We start from the raw sequence: 21,549 nt of genomic DNA on the forward strand, positions 1-21,549 counted from the left end.
ATGAGTGGACAGGGCTTCTCTGGTGGCGCAGTGATTGAGAGTCCGCCTGCCGGTGCAGGGGACACAGGTTCATGCCCCGGTCCGGGAGGATCCCACATGCCGCGGAGCGGCTGGGCCCGTGAGCCATGGCCGCTGAGCCTGTGCATCCGGAGCCTGTGCTCTGCAACGGGAGAGGCCACAACAGTGAGAGGCCCGTGTACCGTTAAAAAAAAAAAAAAAAAAAATGAGTGGACAAAAAAAAGAAAAAAAAAGAATGAGTGGACAATCAACAGATGAATGGATAAAGATGTGGTACATATATACAATGGAATCCTACTCAGCCATAAAAAAGAATGAAATAATACCATTTGTAGCAACATGGATGAACCAAGGGATTATCATACTATGTGAATACTATGTGAAATAAGTCAGAAAGAGAAAGACAAATACCATATGCTATCACTTACATGTGGAATCTAAAATACGACACAAATGAACTTTATCGACCAAACAGAAACAGACTCACAGACATAGAGAACAGACCTGTGGTTGCCAAGGGGGAGGGGGTGGGGGAGGGATAGATTGAGAGTTTGGGATTAGCAGATATAAACTATTATATATAGAATGGATAAACAACAAGGTCCTACTGTATAGCACAGGGAACTATATTCAGTATTCTGTAATAAACCATAATGGAAAGGACTATGAAAAAGAATATATGTATGTTAACTGAATCACTTTGCTATACAGCAGAAATTAACACATTGTAAATCAACTATACTTCAATAAAATAAATTTTAAAAAAAAGAATGAGTAGACAGTGAAGCAAAAAGAAAATCAAGAAAATGCAGTGTCACAGATGCCACATAAGAAAGGATGGTCAGTTGTACTGAATGCTACTGGAAGCCGAATAAGATAGGAAAAGAGAAGTGACCATTAGATGTGATAGCAGGAAGACTGCTTTTGACCTTAAGATGAGAATTTCAGTAGAATATTTAGAACAGAGTCAGGCTAGAATAAGCTAAAGAATGAATGGGAAATGAGAAAGCAGAGATAGAAACCTCTCAAGATATTTTGCTGATAGTCAAAATATCAGCAAAATATCAGCAAAATTTGAGTCTCTTGAAAGAATGAAAGCAATCAAAAGAAAAAATAGTAAGCCTCAGGATTTATGTTTTTTCAGGTGAAGAAATAAAATAGTAAGATGATTTCAGATACGAATTTAAGACAAGGAAAGAAAAAGGAATAACATATTTTCTAACTTATCTTAAATCTAACAATGGATTTAAATATAGTTAGAAGTGATAAAGTTAGCATGTCATGCCACGGAAGGGGTAGCGTGGGGAGCTACAAACGCACTCTAATCTACAGTGAAAAAGTGGTGAAGAAAAATGAACATTTTTACCCAATGAAAAAATAAAATCTAAGATCATATGAAAATGCATATTTTTCAATGCTAATATGTATGCTGTGACCATGTAATTTAAATCATCAGCCTTTTCAAAATAAAAATCCCAATTGAAAATTTAAATAAATCTCTAACATTTGGAAAATATATAAAACACCTGTTTCTCCAATTTCATAATTAAGCCACAAAAAGGAGAAAAACCAAGCAAAAAACCCATACAACATATTCCTTACCATTAGTTCGGGTGACGTGATATCTCTTGGGCCCTGATATGGATCATCACTAGATGCAAATGAGGCAAGTATTGACAAACCATTGAAAACCTGTTGATAGTGTTCTCCAATACGTAGCAATAATTCATTATGCAGTCCTTGGAAATCTTGTCTCAACAGGCTCCCGAGTTCAATTTCTGTTTCATTCTAACCCAAAGACACATTTCAGAAATTTAAGAAACAAGTTTTTTTTTTCTCCATACTAGTATCTTGGAAATAAGTATACTGATTTTAATACACTATTAGTTAATCAGGAGCTCTAGATCAGGTGACAAGAATTACTAATGATATAAAAAAAGTCATTGGAAAAGGATTCTGACCTTGATTTCTCCTGGTAGGTCTGCCATGGGCTACAGGTAATGAAAATAAGTGATCAGACTTTATTTTGAAATAAAATTTTAAAAACGGAGTCTAGTTTTCTATAAAGGTTCAAAATGTCATTAACTCATTATTCATGGAAATGTAACCCTGACAGGAAAATCAGTGGCTCAGAGCACAGTCTTTCTGGTCAGACTGCTGATATCTAAATTCCAGCTTTATCATTTATTAGTTGTGCTGTGACTTAGACAAGTAACCTAATCTGACCTTTCTCTGCCTTAGTTTTCTCATCTATCAAATGGAAAAATAGTACTTTTATCTCACTGGGTAACTGTGAGGAGTTATCCAAGTGAAATGATCCATAAAAATTGTTTAGTAAAATTTCTGGCATGTAGTAAGAAGTACTGAAATGTTATTATCATTCCACCTTTACAATAAAGATTTTCTTTCTCAAAATGAATAAATACACTCAATATTCAAAAAGTCTCATGTGGAAAGAGATCCATAGCTGGCATATCATGAAATATGTGAAATAAATTAACATCAGAGAAAAAGAGTAGAGTTACATATGCATATCTGATAGGTTCTCTTGTTCCCATACAGCCTCTTATTGCTTAGATACTGTTGCTACTATAACACCAAAAAAAGAAACACAAGCTATAATTTTAAATTTGAAAACTAGCAAGAAACTGGGCCAAACTGTAATCAGAGCACTAAGTAACTAAACTCAGGGCTGACACTGTACTACAGTTGAAGGATACTGCCTCTTCCAATAGATGTAATCACTTGCATATCATTAGTCATTTTACAGCTCCAATCAATTAATAAATTCTAAAATGAAATTAGCTGGGACTTCCCTGGTGGTCCAGTGGGAAGGACTCCATGCTCTCAATGCAGGGGTCCCAGGTTTGATCCCTGGTCGGGGAACTAGATCCGACATGCATGCCACAACTAAGAGTCCGTGTGCTGTAAATAAGAAGCCCACATGCCACAACTAAGAAGTCTGCATGCTGCAACTAGGAAGTCTGCATGCCACAGTGAAGATCCCGCATGCCCCAACTAAGACCCGGCACAGCCAAAATAAAAATAAATAAATAAATAAAATTTAAAAAAAGAAAATGAAATTAGCTGAGAATCTGATCCATGAATGGATGACTACCTATCATATACCATTATGGTAAAACAAAGAATATAACAAAAGAATAATTCTATTTAATACTCTCCTTGGCCCAGGGCAAAGCTTATTTACGTACCATTTGAACTTATATTACCCTAGGATAGACTATAAACTACAGATAGACTATAAACTACTCACTCTATTTCCTATAAGAATGTCACAACAGCTTTCCTATAATGCTAATTTAAACAAAAGAGTAAAATATAAACAAATATTCAATTACCTTTAGATAATGAAGGGCACGTTCTAATTCATCCTTGGAACAGGAACAGACCAAATGGGAAAAAATATACTTGAAATTATTTATTAAAATCTCTCTACGATTGACATTTAATTGTTTTCCTAAAGTTCGAATGAGAGCAGAAGCTGCAGGGCTTGCTTTGGCAGCAAGGTCAGGTAGCAGAACTTGTAACGTTCTCTGAAAAAGAAACACTACAATTACTAAAAAGTACATTTGTCCAGGTGATAAAATATTCATATAAGCTATGTTCAAAAATAATTTAAAATGCCACACAAATTTGGAGTCCACATACAACATATCTGAATTCAGATATACCATTTATTCATTCAACACATATTTAACGAGCATCTATTACGATTCAGGCACTTCAGATACAGCAGTGAAAAAATAGACAAGGTCCCTGATGGCACAGAGTTTACACTGCAGAAGGGGAGAGACAGACAATAAATAAGCTAATGTACAAGTAGCAAAGAAAATAATTTCTCATGAGTATGTGTTAAAATGTACTCATGCTCTTAAGGCAGTGGTTCCAAGCCTGATTTACTATTTGAGCTAACTATAGTATTTAGACAATAAGCAAGAGTAGCCATAAATACAATATTTTAAATTTTTTAAATTAAAAAGTTGATGCTGCAATATTAAAGAAAACCTTTTTAACACACCCACCATTCCAACATGGCAACAAATCTACTTTGATTTTGGTCTGTTTCCTTTAAGATCTCGTTCATAAAATAATACACAAAATTCCAAACATAAAATGGTTGATCTTTCATTTATTATGTATCTAATGAACAACTACTACATGTCAGCCACTATCCTAGGCACCGAAGATGTGACAGCAAATAACACTCAGGCCCTGCCCTCAGAGACACTTAAACCTTATTTCTGTTATGCCTTTCAACTTAATATTAATCCTGTAAGACTGTTATGACATTATAAGGTAGTTTCTCTAAAGTATTTATAATTATTATGTTAAGGTACATAATATTCTAGGACCTAAATATTAGACACCTAGTTTCTTCTCTGGGTTTTGTCTATTTGCTACTTGGAAAATGTGGCAATAAACATCTGTGCTTTGGGGCTCCCAGATGGAACTACCGAGGGAAAAAGTAAGAATATCTTTGTGGTCCTTAGTGTATAGTATCATATTTCCTTCTAGGATTTGTCCAATTTACATGCAATTTAACTTTGTTAAAATATGATAATACTGTAGAGAAAAATTCTGCATGGATCACTATTATAATATTAACTAAGAAAAATAAACTTTGCCTTCAGGAAAACATAAGAAGATAATCTACACCATCCATCTTTCAAACCTCAGCCCCACTAATGACTTTTCAAAGGCTTCCCAAACTACTCCATACTACAAACTCTATCATCTGAATTCACAGGTCATCTACAGCACTAGTTTGTACTATATTACTCCAACTCCTTAGGGGTAGGTAAGATCATATTAGACTTTCCATTACCAATGGAACCAATCATAGCACTAAAGACATAAGGGCTCAGTAAACTGAACTAATTAGCATTAATTAAATAGTATGAACCTTTCAAGATAACTAACTCTATAGAGCAATGACTCAAATCAACACGTATTTCACTTTTATAACATAAGTAATATTATCATATCAAAGTCAAAGGAAAACATGCAAATTTGAAAATCTATGGTCTACATTGTACTTGCCAGATTTTCTTTAAAAAAAATCTAGAATGGAATAAACACAAAATATTAAATTGAAAACCTCAATTAAGTCAACTATACTTTGCAACTTACAGTAAGGAAACGATTAAGGTCAGGAAAGTCAAAAACATTGGCAATTTCAGACAAGGTATTTAAAGCCATTTCTCTCTGGTGAGCCACATCTTGTTTCCGCATCTCAGCATTCTGGCATGGAGTACTAGGAAGCACTGTCATCTGACTGGAGTGGAGGGATTCTACCAAAAACTAAAGCAAAATGATTTATTAGTTTTCACACAAGGAAGAACATTTAACTAATATGTTTTAAGTTAACATAAAGGACAGTATTGGACAGTGTTCTAAACATATTACCTAAATTAGTTCATTTAATTTTTGTAACAACCTTAATGAGGTAGATTGTGCATATACTCCCTTTTACAGATGAAGTAACCAGGCTTAGTTAAGAAACTTGAATATCTTGCTAAGGATTACACCACTAACACAGTGCAAAGCCTGTATTTTAACATATCCTTACTTTTCAGCCTTGAATCAACCTTTTTTTTTTAAAACAAAGTGCCTTATCCATAATATCAAGGCATAAAAAAGTTTATTATCACTAAAAGAAAGGCTAATACAGAAAGGCTTCTCTTAACAGATTAACAATAGAGAGTAATAATTATTATAAGATTTTTCCCCTCTCCCATTTATAAACAATATCTTCAGACCAAGATACGAAAATATAAAATTGATGAGATTTAGATTCTTTTAAATAAACCATTTTTAAAAATACCTCTTTTTTAAAGCAAGAAAAGTAAAACATATATGTGTTCTTTTTTAACTTTTGCAAAGTAATTCTATTTCCTATAGTCAAGGCCAATGCTGACTCTCACCTGACAGATGGGTTTCTTATACTGGTTGAAAAAGTTTTGCAGTTTAACACTTTTAGCTGCAACCAGAGCTCTAATTTCTGTGTATGCTGCTCCAGAGACAGATGCTGACTTGGATAATAAACAATGCAATAAGTGCAAGAGTGCAAAAGGTACCAAATCCCCTTTTGCTGCCCTAAAATTATTAAAAAAAAAAAAAGTTACCATCAATGTTTTGAAAATAAATGGAAATCCACAAATAAATGCATACTGATATCACACTTCTTCCTATAACATTACATCTCTCCTAACACCATTTCTTGTTTTTTTTAATACTTGAAAATCTTTTATTAGTCACCTCTTAAGCTTCTCTGCAACAAAAATGTACACAAATTAGAATTTTAACTGTTTTATGTTCTTGATTCTTTTTTTTTTTAACATCTTTATTGGGGTATAATTGCTTTACAATGGTGTGTTAGTTTCTGCTATATAACAAAGTGAATCAGTTATACATATACATATGTTCCCATATCTCTTCCCTGTTGCATCTCCCTCCCTCTCACCCTCCTTATCCCACCTCTCCAGGCGGTCACAAAGCACTGAGCTGATATCCCTGTGCTATGCAGCTGCTTCCCACTAGCTATCTACCTTACGTTTGTTAGTGTATATATGTCCATGCCTCTCTCTCGCTTTGTCACAGCTCACCCTTCCCCCTCCCCATATCCTCAAGTCCGTTCTCCAGTAGGTCTGTGTCTTTATTCCTGTTCCTATCACCATTTCTAACAGCAGGCAAACAATAAAGGAAAATGGCCAAAATAAATAAGGAAGTATACAAAAGCTGCCAAACATACCTTCCAATATCCCCTGTTGTAAGAATCAAGGTATCCTTCAACTCATTATTTCTTGAGATCTGAGCATGTGTATATGCTTCCTTCATTCTTAAGACAAAAAGCTAGACCAATAAAATTAACTAGTTAAATTTTTAAAGTCAGGTTTATGAAAACACAAAAAAATAAAATTTAAATAAAATAAAATTTTAATAAAATAAAATAAATAAAATAAAAATAAAGTAAAATAAAATTTTAAATTTACAATAAAAATCATCAACCTCTTTTATAAATCCATCTTCAGCATCCAAGGATTCCAATATATGCTTGATATTTCCACTAAAAGCCACTCTAACATCCTTGTCTGGATCTTCCATTAAATTTAATAAAGTTCCGAGAACCATTTTTACATCTGTTTCATCTTCTCTAAAATCAAGGTGCTTACAAAGATGATACAGATTATCTATGAAAGCTAAAGGGCAAAAGCATAAAATACTTAATTTAACACAGTAAACAGAAAAGTTTTACTATAAAAATACTGTCAATAAATAACATACTACAAAGAATGCTAAGTTGTCTAATAAAGTCAATATTTAGTGTTTAAATTTGTAAAGCACACAGAATTGTGGAGGATTAAAACGAATAAATACTGAATACTTATAAAACTGAATACTTATAAATTTAAATTTACTTTTACTTAATAAAAGTTATACATAATTTAAATCTAAAATAAATTCTAGAATTTTTTAAAGTTTTAAAATGACTAGTCACTTAGATTTTGTAGATCATTATATTACTGGGATAGATTTAAAAGCACATTTCACTAATCTAAAGAACTGTGAATTAAGGGCAAGCTTAGCCTTACTGTTAATCTTACTTTGTTTTTACAGATTTATTTATTATTTATTTATTTTATTTATTTTTGGCTGCGTCAGGTCTTAGTTGCGGCATGCGGGATCTTTCATTGCAGTGCTCGGGCTCTTCGCTGTGGTGCACAGGCTTCTCTCTAGTTGTGGCATACGGGTTTTCTCTCTCTAGTTGTTGCGCGCAGGCTCCAGGAAGCACAAGCTCAGTAGCTGTGGCACAGGGGCTTAGTTGCCCCGCGGGTGTGGGATCTTAGTTCCCTGACCAGGGATTGAACCTGCGTGCCCTACACTGTAAGGCGGGTTTTCTACCACTGGATCACCAGGGCAGTCCCTGTTAATCTTATATTACATTACATTACATTACTAGATTTAGGGAGTCCTAGAAATCACCTGTCATACATTGTTTTGAAAACTTGAGGGCAAGTTGTAATTTATTACACAAACAAAGCAATCTTCCAAGTATGTGTATACATCTCATGCTCCCAACAAATCCATACACCATTACCATCGGAAAGCAGCAAAGATACAATCCATACTCCCCAGCTGGGCAAAGTATCTAACTATTTGAAGTTTTAAGGTCCAAAGTAGTGGCAGGGGACACATTAACAAGGTCCCTGGGATCACTGAAGAGGATACAGAATACTGAAACTCACAATATTGAAACAAACATCAGGTATGCCCCATTATACTGTCAAATCACAAAAGCATTTAGAAAATCTAAAAATTATTTCCATTGTTAGTTCTGTGATACAGTCTAATACCAGACATCCCTTTTATGAATGATCATTACCTAAGCATTGACTCTATCAAGCAAGTCTAATTTTTTAAGGCTTTAGCCTAATTCCACCACTGATTTTAAAAACAGAGCTTAAATAGTTGTTTTTTTTTTTTTTTTGTGGTATGTGGGCCTCTCACTGTTGTGGCCTCTCCCGTTGTGGAGCACAGGCTCCGGACGCGCAGGCTCAACGGCCATGGGTCACAGGCCCAGCCGCTCCGCAGCATGTGGGATCTTCCCGAACCGGGGCACAAACCCGTGTCCCCTGCATCGGTAGGCAGACTCTCAACCACTGCACCACTAGGGAAGCCCTTAAATAGGTTTTAAAATATTAAATAAATCATAAAAAACCACTCACCAAGTTTCACAGGACTAGGTAATTTTTTTTTCAGTAGGAAAAGGAATGGCTTGCAAACAGACACTTTTAGTCGAGAAGATGAACATTCATGTTGAGAAGTGACTTTTAGGCTCTTACATAAGAGGTCAATACGTCTATGTTCAGAGAAAGGCTCTGATAAAGAACTTGTCAAATAAAACATGCCATGAAGTGTACAGACAAGCTGACCAAGTATAGATGCAAATTCTTTCTTGACAATGTCAGAATCATCTTTGACTTTATCTCTATGGGGAAAAAAACAAAAAGTACTAAACCTTCTTGCTTAATTTTGTGGTCTAAATAGTCTTGTTTAATTTGAGGCAAAAGTACTGGTAAAACAAAAGGTAGAAGGAAAAAATTTTTAATTCTAAAACTAAAAGCAATGTTTGTTCTATATACCCAGCAATAAACATAAATTTGCATATATGATATCTGTCCAATCAAGTTGTATATTCAAATTAAAATGTTAATACATACATAAGAATCTTGGGAACTCTGTTATAAGAATTCTGCTGCTGTAATAAGATAAAAAATCCATTAATACAACTTGTCCGGATTACTTCATGGGAGCTCTGCAGGGCCCAGCTGTAAACTGCGGTTCTCCACTCAAGGTATATTCTTCTTGGAAAAAGAGTTAGAAGAAATACGCATCGTGACTGTGCCTGTGGTGCTGAAAAAATTAAGTCTATTAATCAAGATTTCTAAGTGTTAATTTTATACACACACACACACACACACACACACATATATTTATTCTCTGTTGTAAAGTCAAATAACATTTAAAATACATATAGTATTTAATTAAAAGCTCCTTTTCCAAAAATAAAGCATGTGCACTGAAAAAGGTCTATGCCCAATCTTACTAGATAATCATGGAAATCCAAATTGAAACACCCATCAGATAGCAAAAAACATATGTTTGTTTAGGTAGTTATGTCTCTGACATTCTTTCTTTCTTTTTTTTTTTTAGCCGCACTGCGTGGCTTGTGGGATTTTAGCTACCTGACCAGGGATCGAACCTGGGCCTTCTGCAGTGAGAGCACAGAGTCCTAACCACTGGACGGCCAAGGAATTCCCTCTTTTTTTTTTTTTAAGATAACAAAATTTTAAAATTTGACAATGCCAAGTGCTGGTGAGGATATGAAACAACAGGAACTCACATATTCTGCTAACAGAAATATAAACTGGAATGACATCTTTGAAGAACAATGTTGGCAGAATAGAGTTGAGGATGTACAAATCCTACAATTTACTCCTTTCTATACATCTAACTCCTTCGTTTTAAATTATTAAAAAATGTACCTTCTCTTCTAATTATTGAAAAAATAGAAATGATAAGTGTTAGAAGTCCTATATAGAGATAAATGAAAAGAAAACAAATCACACATAAAGAATTTTGTGACCACTTACAGTAGCTATCTGAAATCCTCTGGCTTACTGTTAGAAGGCTGGTGGCAAATGTGGTCAACTTTAAAGAGCCATCAGAATGGGAACAAATCCACGGAAGCGAGAGCATTCCACATAAGTCTTCCAGGATATGATCTTCAAATGAAGTTTTTACTACAGAAATACACAATAGGTGATTAATTATACCTTTTCTTTAATCATATTTACCTGTGTCTTCTTTCAATAAAAAAAAGACATTCTAAACATCTTTTACAAGTGGAATTACAGCAAACATTCAATAAACAGGGGTTCTTAACACAGAGATGATGTTCTGAGGTCTGTGAATTCAAAGGAATTAAATGTGACTTTATAAAAATATGCATTTACAGGGGCTTCCCTGGTGGCGCAGTGGTTGGGAGTCCGCCTGCCGATGCAGGGGACACGGGTTTGTGCCCTGGTCCGGGAGGATCCCAGCCGCGGAGCGGCTGGGCCCGTGAGCCATGGCTGCTGAGCCTGCGCGTCCGGAGCCTGTGCTCCACAATGGGAGAGGCCACAACAGTGAGAGGCCCGCGTACCGCAAAAAAAAAAAAAAAAATGCATTTATATGTTTTTTAGGAGAAGAAGCATAGCATTCTTCAGATTCTCAAATCAAAAATTTTAAAGTTATAGTTTCTATTGACTGAAAAAGAATAAATCAAAATGTTAGACAAATAAATTTAGAACTTACAAATTACTCAGCTTAATAGAACTAAAGTCAAGAAAAAACTTTTGGGTAGTCCCAACAATTGCATATTTAAGCCTTAGGCAAAAGAGAAAACCTATTCTATACTGATTACCTTTTAAGGTTATTCTGATCTATTGGGTTTTTGTACTCACCTTGAATATACATCAAAGCATCATATATTTTTACCACTTTGTCAATAATTGCCTCCAGGTCAGGTTTCTGAACAGATTCTAACAAAGTCCTGCAGCTCTTAAGCACTTTTGTGTAAAAATCCAAAGACATCCAAGTTATCACTACTGAAGGTTTCTTCTTACATTTCTGTTTACAGTCCTTGAAATCACAGTAGCTGCAGTTAAAACATTTTTTAAGACATAGAATTAAAATGAATTTTGTTATAGTCAAAACTAGTACCGTAGTAAGCCAAAAGAAACTTTGAGTATGGGACTTCCCTGGTGGTGCAGTGGTTAAGAATCCGCCTGCCAATGCAGGGGATACGGGTTCAAGCCCTGGTCCGGGAAGATCCCACATGGTGCAGAGCAACTAAGCCCGTGCGCCACAACTACTGAGCCTGCACTCAAGAGTTCTCAAGCCACAACTATTGAGCCCACATGCCACAACTACTGAAGGCCACGCGCCTAGAGCCTGTGCTCCGCAACAAGAGAAGCCACTGCAATGAGAAGTCTGCGCACCGCAAGGAAGAGTAGCCCTGGCTCGCTGTAACTAGAGAAAGCCTGTGCGCAGCAGAAGACCCAATGCAGCCAAATATAAATAAACTAATTTAAAAAAATTGTGAGTATGAAACTAACCTATAACTTTAAACTAATTCAAAGTAAATGTGCATATTAATGAATGTATCATTATTATTTTGTTTAATCCCTTTATGCCTAAATCACTCAGGATTTGGTAAAGCTAATCTATGATACCTAAATGTGACACCACCAGGCTTTAAAATAACAGAAGATACGCCTGTGTAAACCGTTTCTTAATTATATGAGAAAGGCAGACTTCAACCTAATTAGCTATTCCTTCAAGTTATCTCAAATTCCAAATTTAATGCAATCTGAATTAATATAGTTTCTTTAAAATCTCCTTCATAACTTTGTATTAGCTAGTTAAGAGTCAGAAAATACAGAATAAATGATTATGTAAAAAATTAACCAGGAGTGTTGGTCTATAATGTGGAAGTAAAAATAAGACTAAATATTCAGAGGGGGTTCACACTTTGTTTCTTCTGATAATTAGCCTATATTAAGAATGCTAAACTGAAAATATACCTCTAACGAGTTTTAAATTCCTACTTTTATGATCAAAGGGCAAAGTTCTCTTGACGAAACGTTTGGCTAGAAGAGCACTGGCTTCTGAGTTGTATAAAAATGTGTTCTACTTTTCTGCCCAGGAAAGTTAGTTTAGGCTTCAGACAAAAACGAGCCTCAATTTCTCTGAGCCTCAATTTCTAGTGTGTAAAGTGGACATGATAGCATTTACTTCATTCACAGAACTGTTGTAAAGATTAAATAAGATATGTACAGTACCTAACACAGTATCTGGCATTTAGCAGGTGCTCAAAAAAAAAGTTTCTATTTCACTGAAATGTTTGTGTTCTAAGGTCACAAAAATCAAGTGAATAAAGAGGTCTTCTAAAACAATAAATTCAAATTTATTACACAAAACCCACCCAGAAAATACAAGTTGTTTTACCAGTCCATGTTTTGATGAGAACAATGAACAGTACACAGAGCAGTCAGTTGTAGGATGACAGCGATTCCTTCTAAAGTCTCAATAACAGGATTCTTCAGGTTATTGAATTCAAGGAAAACCTGAAGGGACTCAGCCTTCTGTATCAGTGCACTCCATAATATGCTCTTTTTGTTCATATCCACATGTTTAGTTCTGTAATTAATTATAACCAGAGTATAAAGATATTCATATTCATATGAACTTACATAATTTTGCTCACATATGAAAAATATTTAAAACAAAAGATAGCATGTAATGGCAACTACTGAAATTTTTTTTTTTTTTTGGCCACACTGTGCGGCTTCTGGGATCTTAGTTCCCCAATCAGGGACTGAACCTGGGCCCCGGCAGTGAAAGCGCCGAGTCCTAACCACTGGACTGCCAGGGACCCTACAACTATTGAAATTTAAAACAACTTTTATAGTTGGCTGAAGCATGGGAATTCTTTGGCTACATTACAAAAAAATAGTTTGTTAACATTTTTTAAATTGCTTATAGATGTAAAGTCTCAGAGATTTTTCATGTATTAAAAAGTTAAATTAGGCAAGTAAAGACTTAAAAAGTCTTTTAAGTAACCATATTTAGCCATGAAATCTCTTATACTAGAATAGACTACAAGCACTATTAAGATATTTTAAGCATTCCTTTGACTACCTATAGAAAGAACAAATGTTCTTTGTGTATTTAAGTCAAAGCACTTACGTAAAAATGATTTTTAAGTGACTAAAGTTTTATTAAGTGGCTAAATACAAACTGAATGAAGGTCATACTCCTCTGTCTGTTTTGGTGCTCTTTTGGAAGAGTTAAGAGATGAGCTGAGTCGACGCCTTTTGGGTGACAGTCCATCGCTATTACTGCTGAGGTTTTCCTGTTGAATTTGGCACTGAACCTCCTCAATGATTTCCATACTTTCCATTTTTAAGGCTGCATAAAGTGGGCCCAACAAATACTGAGAAAGCAAAAATAATTTAAAAAACTAATTCTTAGAAAATAAGTTTATATTATTCATAGCAAAAATGCATTAGGTAGTAAGATGTCAAATAAGGTAAATTATTTTCAGAGTCTCATCAGACAAACAAAAACCTAAGTTAATCTATATTATTTCAGTCTATACATTGACATATGTATAGTTCTATATCTAGAACTATGGTCTATAGTCTTAGAAGGCCTAAGACAAATCCTTCTCTCTATAACCTGTTTTTCCCTAAACCAAAATGACACAAAGAAAAATTCTACAAGGGAATTACTAACTTCTTTTATACTACAAATCTAGCAAGACTTACAGATAAAATAAACTAAAATATTTAATCAATTTATTGTATATCTTATTGTAGTGTCTCCCACAGTCCAAATAGAAAAAAAAGGCATAATTTGGCATGACTAGTACTATATACCCATAGGTTTTCTAGAAGTGACTGATTATAACCTGTCAAAGAAAAATCTATGCGAGTGCTCAAAGTTTTTGCAATGAAGTTGATAACTGGCTCCTTTTTAATTAATAATGCAACGAACATGTTTACACTTCACAAACTCTACTTTAAAACTCCATTGGCAGTTCATTACCAATGTAGTGCACAAATGTTTCTAAAATCAAATTAAAAATCCATAATAGGAAGCCACAATAGATTATGAAAATCATCCCATTCTGAATGTACATTATTAAAGATATTTTATTTTCTCATTATTAATCTTGCATATATGCATACACTTAAATTAAGAACAAATTACATGCTTAACAAGTAACCTTACAAATGACTTACCTCTGCATCTACCTGAACTCCAAGCACATCCACAAGAGCTCTACAAATATTTCTCACGTGAACCTTCCTGACTTGTAAAGCAGATTCATACCCAGCTGGCACATATCTAAGGAAATACTGCAGTAAATGGCACAAAGCTGCTTTTAGCAAATCAGACTTAAGCTGCATAAGCACACCATCTTCAAACATGACACAGAGTTTTTCTAGCAGCATATTTAAATAGACAGGCTCAACATTTCTATAAGCTTCTGCTTCAAAGGGGAATAGTGTCTTTATCAGCTTTGACAATGGCTCTTCATAGAGTTTCAATTGGTCAGCATCCATTTCTACAAGGTGTTTTAATAATTCCAAAAATGAGCTGAAAAAAGTGCTGGCTGGTTGTGCCGGTAGTCCTCCAAGCTCAAAGAGTTCAGTTAAAAGGCTAATTGCTAAGGATTTAACTTTTGGACTACCATACTCTAGCAGAACACAAACTATCCGCCAAAGTAAGAGTTCTTGCCTTCTAAAAAACACAATTGCAATAATACGAATAAGAACCGTTAATAAAGTGACTTCGACAAACTCTAAATTTTGCATGTTCATGAACTGCAAAGGAGCTGGTTGTAAATACCCTACATGTTCATCTAATTGACTTAAAAATCGGCTAACTACCACTGGCCATTCCACAAAGTGTCCCGTTGCATCTCTTTCGTGGAGGTAAATCAAATCTTCAAAAAGATATAATAATTCCTTCGTCAGTACTCCAAAAATGGCAGGACTCTTGCTTTTAAAAAGAAATAATAATGAGCAGATGACTTCACAGATTTTTTTGTGTAACATGTGACAGGATGGAGTTGCTGCAATCCGTAGAAGTCTTGTTATGATCCAGTTACTGAATTCTTTGAAATAAACAAACAAAAAAGATATTAAATAAATAAATACATCAGAGTGCCAATCAATTTGCTAAATGCTTGATGATTTATTTTTAAAGTGTAAACTTCACTAACAAAATAGTCTAAAACATTCCCTACACAATGGAAACATATTATAATAATTTAGAATACCAATTTTGGTGTCAGACAAGTTCCTAGCTCTCCACTTATCAGTCGTGTGAACTTTTCATTTCTCTAAACTTCTGTAACTTCATCTATGAAAGGGGAATAATGACACCTACTTTATATGCTACCCTGATCAAGTAAGATAATATATTTGAAATCTCAGCATAGTGCCTCAAGTTAAATAAAGGCTCAATAAATAGTAATTATCACTCCTTCAACAAATATTATTGAGTAGTGACTCTGTCTCAGATGCATAAGAACAAATCAGTCATAGTCCTGTCCTCCTGAATCCTATAATATAGTTTCTCGAACTTCTTAACTGCAACTAAGAGACATATTTTATATCACAACCCAGTATACATATGCATATTTTTAAAATTTAAATATGTGAAACAAAAGTTTCATGTACTTATTACATGTACATTGCATGTACTTATTACATGCAATGTACTATGATATTTTCTAGTCAATTATATTTCATCTTCAATACCCACTAAATGGGTTATAACCTGTTTTTTAAAAATCAGTGTAGCAAAGAATATTAGACAAACAGATATTTATAATATAGTTTAAAAACTACTATGATAGAAGAAATATAGAACACCCTATACTAACAGCATAAAGAGAGCAACTAAGCCAGTCCTAGAGTAGGCAGTCAGTAATGGTCAGAAAAGACTTTTGAGAGGACATACTATCAAAGTTGAGTCTTAAATTCAAGCAAAAAATTTTTTAAATACTCTATGCATTGTACAGAAAAAGAAAAAGCTATGTGCTTTACACCTCTTTATGAGGAAGCCAATAAAGAGACAAAAGTAGCATTTTAGGCTTGAGGGCCATATGATCTCCATGTCCACTACTCAGTGTTGCCTTTGAAGTAGTTGCAGACAATAAGTAAACGAATGATCATGGCTGTGTTCCAATAAAACTTGTTCACAGAAACAGGCGGCCAGCCTGTGGGCCATGGTTTGCTAACGCCTGATCTAGAAGAAAGAGATTACCAAAATCAGAAAAAAGAAAACTTCTAAAGTTTTCAATGGCATATGAACATATTCAATTACTTCCACTCCATTCTGGGTACCTAGTTCATAATAAAAGAAAACAATAAGGATGCATGAAATAAAACTAACCATTACCATTTTGCTCCCTCAGTTTATACCAAATTTGACAAAAATATGTGTAACAATGTGTATATTGTTATATTTATAATGTTATATTTCAGAAGAGCAGAAGAGGGTAGAAATCATAGAAGAAATTGAAAATGAATGCACAAACAGCAGGACTTACCAATACAACTGCCTTTGGCCTCATTTTGTCCATGGCTTCCATTCACATTTACAAACATAAGTGGGGAGGACTTCATGATATGCTGGATGAAATCAAGCAACATCACAGAGGTTGGCTGAGAGTCAGTCTTCTTTACAAGTTCTAGAGCAACTAAAACAATAAAAGATTCATTTTAAAGAGTCATGACAAATTAAATGGCAGTGCTTTTAAGAAACTAAACTTCGGTGACAAGAATTATGTCCAACACAGTGCTCATGATAAACCGATGGGGCTAAAAACACACTACAATCCTATCTTTCTAATTTTAAATGTTTAATAATCACATGTATTCATCTGTTATATATCCATTCACCAAACATATGCTATAGGCCTACAATACGCCTGGCACTGTGTGAAAATCTGAGGATTAAAAAACCCTCAAAATCAGGTGAGGGAGTCAGACAAATAAACTAGTCATTATATGTTAACTGCACTAATCTACAAAAGAGGAAACAAGTGTCTGGGAATATGCCTGAAGGAGTTGATTCCTAGATGATGAGGAGTTGGTCAAACAGACAGGGTAAGGACAAGTGGTCTAAACAGATGGAGTACCATATGAAAACACATCCTGCAAGTATTCAGTAGTCATTTGTTATTTTTCAGGAACGTATAATTTTACTGATTGAAAAAGAAAGGCTAAATGACTATTGTTAAGTCATGAAATCTGTGTCAAATTTGGAATTAAATTTATAAACCATGAGCCAAATGCCACTCTGTATTATCCCTTCCACGTAATTTTAACAGACATGACACATATGACACCATCTTGCCAAGTTGGTAATATTTGTCTTTTAGATTGCCACAAACAGGAAATAGTTGATTCGACAACTCACAGAATCTTATTACCTCCCATAGACAAAGGTGCCAACCCTTATTTAAAGAGTTTTTTTTTAATGGCATTTGCTGTTTCTCAACCACTGACACAAGAACTAGCTAAAACAGAACTGGCCAAATATTTTTACCTATAATAATATCATATATCAAAGAAGAACTCATAGCAAGCAGCAGAAAATCTAGATAACAAAGAGGAAAACAGAATTACTTTAAAAGCCTAAATCACATTAGGCCTAAATCACATTATGTAACAAGTAATATTGTAAAGAACTTGCTTGAAAATAGTAACTAACATAAACACTAACTATATATCTAAAATTATATGGAGAAAAATGCTAGTATAATGTGTATACACGGAAAAGAAAACAATTTAAGTTATAAAATTTATATCAGAAATAATTGTTTCTTACCAACATTTACATCTGTAAGTATTCGGTCAATGAACTGACAAAGAATTTGTCTTGGCTTCTGTACAACAGTATTATATTCCTCTGGACTGGAACTAAAATACAAATAAAATGTTATTAACCCTTAAAGGGACTCACAATGTCATTTGTAAAAAATTCTCTAAAGTTGAACTTATCAAATGTGCTTAGTTTTAATGTTGACACTGATAGTATTCTTCTGCAAAGTATCCAGTCTGCAAACTCTAGACCTGCCCTGCGCAATATGGACTCTCAACCACTGCGCCACCAGGGAAGCCCCATTTTCTCTTTTATTGTAAGTTTGAAACTTTCCACAATAAAAATTCAATAAATGTTAGGGAAAAATACACATATTGAGTCTTAAGAACAATCAGGAAAAAATAATATTAAAAGGCGATAGGGCCTCCCTGGTGGTGCAGTGGTTGAGAGTCCACCTGCCAATGCAGGGGACGCGGGTTTGTGCCCCGGTCCTGGAGGATCCCACATGCCGCGGAGCGGCTGGGCCCGTGAGCCATGGCCGCTGAGCCTGCGCGTCCGGAGCCTGTGCTCCGCAACGGGAGAGGCCACAGCAGTGAGAGGCCCGTGTACCGTTAAAAAAAAAAAAAAAAAAAAAATATTAAAAGGAGATACAATAATTAAGCAGAGGAAGAGTATCCTAGAATCCTGAATGAACTCGAGTTCCATGATTTGTGTAAATAACCAAGGAATAGAACATAATAATAGAAAGCCTGTGTTCCACCACATAATGAGGAATCATACAGTTATTCGTGTAATCAACAAACATTTACTGAGTACCTATAATGCGCCACACAACACATCAGAAGCTACTGTTGGGAAGGTGAAAGACGACAGTTTAATGGAGGAGACTGATAAATCAATCTAGCCCTCTATCCAGGCTGGATTATGAGGCCATTCACCCAAACAGTTAACACAGGTGGAAGCACACATACGGGAAGAAAAAAAATTCAGTTTTAGAAATACTGAGTTTAAGGTCTCAAGGGAACAACTAAGTGGAATGTCCAAAAGATTTTTGGAATTACAGTTCTAGACCTCAAGTCCTAGCCTAGAGATATAGATTAACTTATCGATATATAATATTACATAACAAGCAAGGCTAAACACATTGTATTATTTCATATTTCACAAGAAATAAGATAGGGATATTAGACCCTAATTTGCATATGTGGAGACTGGTGCTTACAGAGATTATATAATCTACCACTATTAGAGCTAGTAGTAGTGGAAGCCTTGGATATGAACGCAAATGTAATAAATAATAAGAAAGCCAGAGAGAACCCAAAGTTAAGGTTAGTAGAGGCACGAGGAGAAAAGGAAAGGGCCAGAGAAACAGAAAGAAAAACAATGAGAGATGTGTTCTAGAATCCAAGGAGGTTAGAATTTTAAGGAGGGAGTGTTCCACACAATCAAATAAAACTAGTTTGTTAAAATGTCCTTTGGATATATTTTTTTATTATGGTAAAATACACTTAACATAAAATTTACCATTTTAACCATTTTTAAGTGTACAGTTCTGTGGCATTAAGTACATTCACATTATCCTACACCATCACCACCATCCCTCTCCAGAACTTTTTCATCTTCCCAAAGTGAAACTCTACTCATTAAACAATACCTCCCCATTCCCCCGCCGACAATTCTGTCTCTATGAATTTGACTACTTACATCTACACGTTGAATCCTATATTTGTCCTCTTGTGACTGACTTATTTCACTTAGCATACATCTTCACAGTTCATCCATGTTGTAACGTGTCAGGATTTCCTTCCTCTTTAAGGCTAGATAATATTCTACTGTGTTTATACCACATTTATTTATCTATCCATGTTTCCATAGACACTTGGATTGCTTCCACCTTTTGGCTACTGTAACTAATGCCTCTATGAACATGGGTGTACAAGTATCTGTTTCAGTCCCTTTCAATTATTTTGGGTGTATACCTAGAAGTGGAAATGCAAGATCATATGGTACTTCCATGTTTAGTTTTTTGAGATACTGCCATACTGCTTCCACGGTAGCTGCACCATTTTACATTGCTACCAACAACTTACAAAGTTCCAATTTTTCCTTATCCTCACCAACACTTGTTGGTTTTGTTGTTGTTGTTTTAAAATAGCAGCCATCCTCATGGGTCTGCAATGGTATCTCATTGTACTTTTGATTCACAATCCCCTAATAATTAGGGATGTTGAACATTTTTTCATGTGCTTTTTGCCCATTTGTCTTTCTTCTTTGGAGAAAGTCTATTTAAGTCCTTTCCTCATTTTTGAGAGTCTCATACTCTATTGACCCTTTCCTCATTTTTAAATCAGGTTGCTTTTTGTTGTTGATACTGGGCTGTAGTTCTTAATATTTTGGGGATATTAACTCCTTATCAGATATATGACTTGCAAACATTTACTTTCATTCCATAGGTTGTCTTTTCACTCTGTTGATACTGTCCTTTGCTGCACAAAAGTTTTAAATTTTGATAATTTTTAATTTTAAATTTGATCTATTTTTTCATACGCTGTCACGCTTTTGGTGTCATAGCCAAGAAGTTACTGCCGAATCCAATGTCGGGAAGCTTTTCCCCTAAGAGTTCTCTTCTAAGAGTTTTATAGTTTCACATTTAGGTCTTTGATTCATTTTGAGTTAATTTTTTTATGTCCTTTGGATTTTAAAGTTTTAGTGTAGAGATAAAGGCAGAAGCCAGATTGCAAAGGGTGAAAAACAGATGAAATGTGAATATTGAGAATAGCATGCTCTCTCTAAAGCTTGACCATGGAATGAAGAGAAGAATTGGGAGTCAGTGGTAACTAAAGGAATATATGAGGTCAAGAGGGTTTTGTTTCGTTTCCCTTAAGATGGAAAGACTTGAACAATTGATTCTTGAAATTTGGCTTTCCTTCCTGGGACCATGTATAAGTAAAGAGATAATCCTTGGACAGGATGATTATCATTAATCCTAATGACAATCATTAATATATATTTATTAATACAGGAGGAAAGGATGAGTACAGACTTTAATAATACAATAAATTCAAAACACAAATAAAACCAGATGCCCTGCTTCAAGGAAGTCACTGGGGAGAGGGTAAGAAAGCACACAAATAATTTTAATCAGGTGTCATATACACCCAAAGCAGGAAATAACTAGCTCTGCAGAGAGGATTCATGGAAAGTTGTGTATAAATGATTAGCTCACTCCATCACTTCTACTGACAAAACAGCTGAGGATATAGTAGGTAATCTGGTTATTTACACAAAATAAAATTATGTATTTCATATAAATAACAACTTATAACATCCACATAGTACTATAAATGTACATGTTTTCCCACTTAAACAATGCTAAAAGAAAAAATGAGGTTAATTATTTTCTTGATTATTCAATCACAAAGTCCAATCCTAATTGATTACGTACAGGATCCAAGGCATCTACAGCTAATAACTGCCATGATGGAAATGGTCCTGGTACATAGTAAACACTCCAAAAAATTTTGCTGAATGAATGAACGGTTCATAAGAATCTTTCTGCAT

At 34.7% G+C, this 21,549-nt stretch overlaps 1 protein-coding gene across 1 annotated transcript in view; it reads right to left on the bottom strand.

Annotated features, from left to right (window-relative positions):
- ATR (ATR serine/threonine kinase) overlaps window positions 1–21,549 on the bottom strand; it is a 103,213-nt gene that overhangs the window by 75,979 nt on the left and 5,685 nt on the right. The window contains exons 2-16 of the mRNA XM_060011368.1: window positions 17,995–18,086; window positions 16,712–16,861; window positions 14,391–15,268; window positions 13,401–13,579; window positions 12,592–12,783; window positions 11,046–11,239; window positions 10,194–10,343; window positions 9,261–9,453; window positions 8,766–9,028; window positions 7,048–7,238; window positions 6,791–6,891; window positions 5,964–6,135; window positions 5,170–5,340; window positions 3,378–3,572; window positions 1,621–1,806 (exon numbers count right to left, since the gene is read on the bottom strand). Coding sequence (XP_059867351.1) covers window positions 1,621–1,806; window positions 3,378–3,572; window positions 5,170–5,340; window positions 5,964–6,135; window positions 6,791–6,891; window positions 7,048–7,238; window positions 8,766–9,028; window positions 9,261–9,453; window positions 10,194–10,343; window positions 11,046–11,239; window positions 12,592–12,783; window positions 13,401–13,579; window positions 14,391–15,268; window positions 16,712–16,861; window positions 17,995–18,086 — 3,307 coding nt within the window. The remainder of the gene's footprint in view (window positions 1–1,620; window positions 1,807–3,377; window positions 3,573–5,169; window positions 5,341–5,963; window positions 6,136–6,790; window positions 6,892–7,047; window positions 7,239–8,765; window positions 9,029–9,260; window positions 9,454–10,193; window positions 10,344–11,045; window positions 11,240–12,591; window positions 12,784–13,400; window positions 13,580–14,390; window positions 15,269–16,711; window positions 16,862–17,994; window positions 18,087–21,549) is intronic.

This window comes from Delphinus delphis, chromosome 4 (genome assembly GCF_949987515.2).
Source record: "Delphinus delphis chromosome 4, mDelDel1.2, whole genome shotgun sequence".
In the NCBI taxonomy this organism is placed as follows: domain Eukaryota; kingdom Metazoa; phylum Chordata; class Mammalia; order Artiodactyla; family Delphinidae; genus Delphinus; species Delphinus delphis.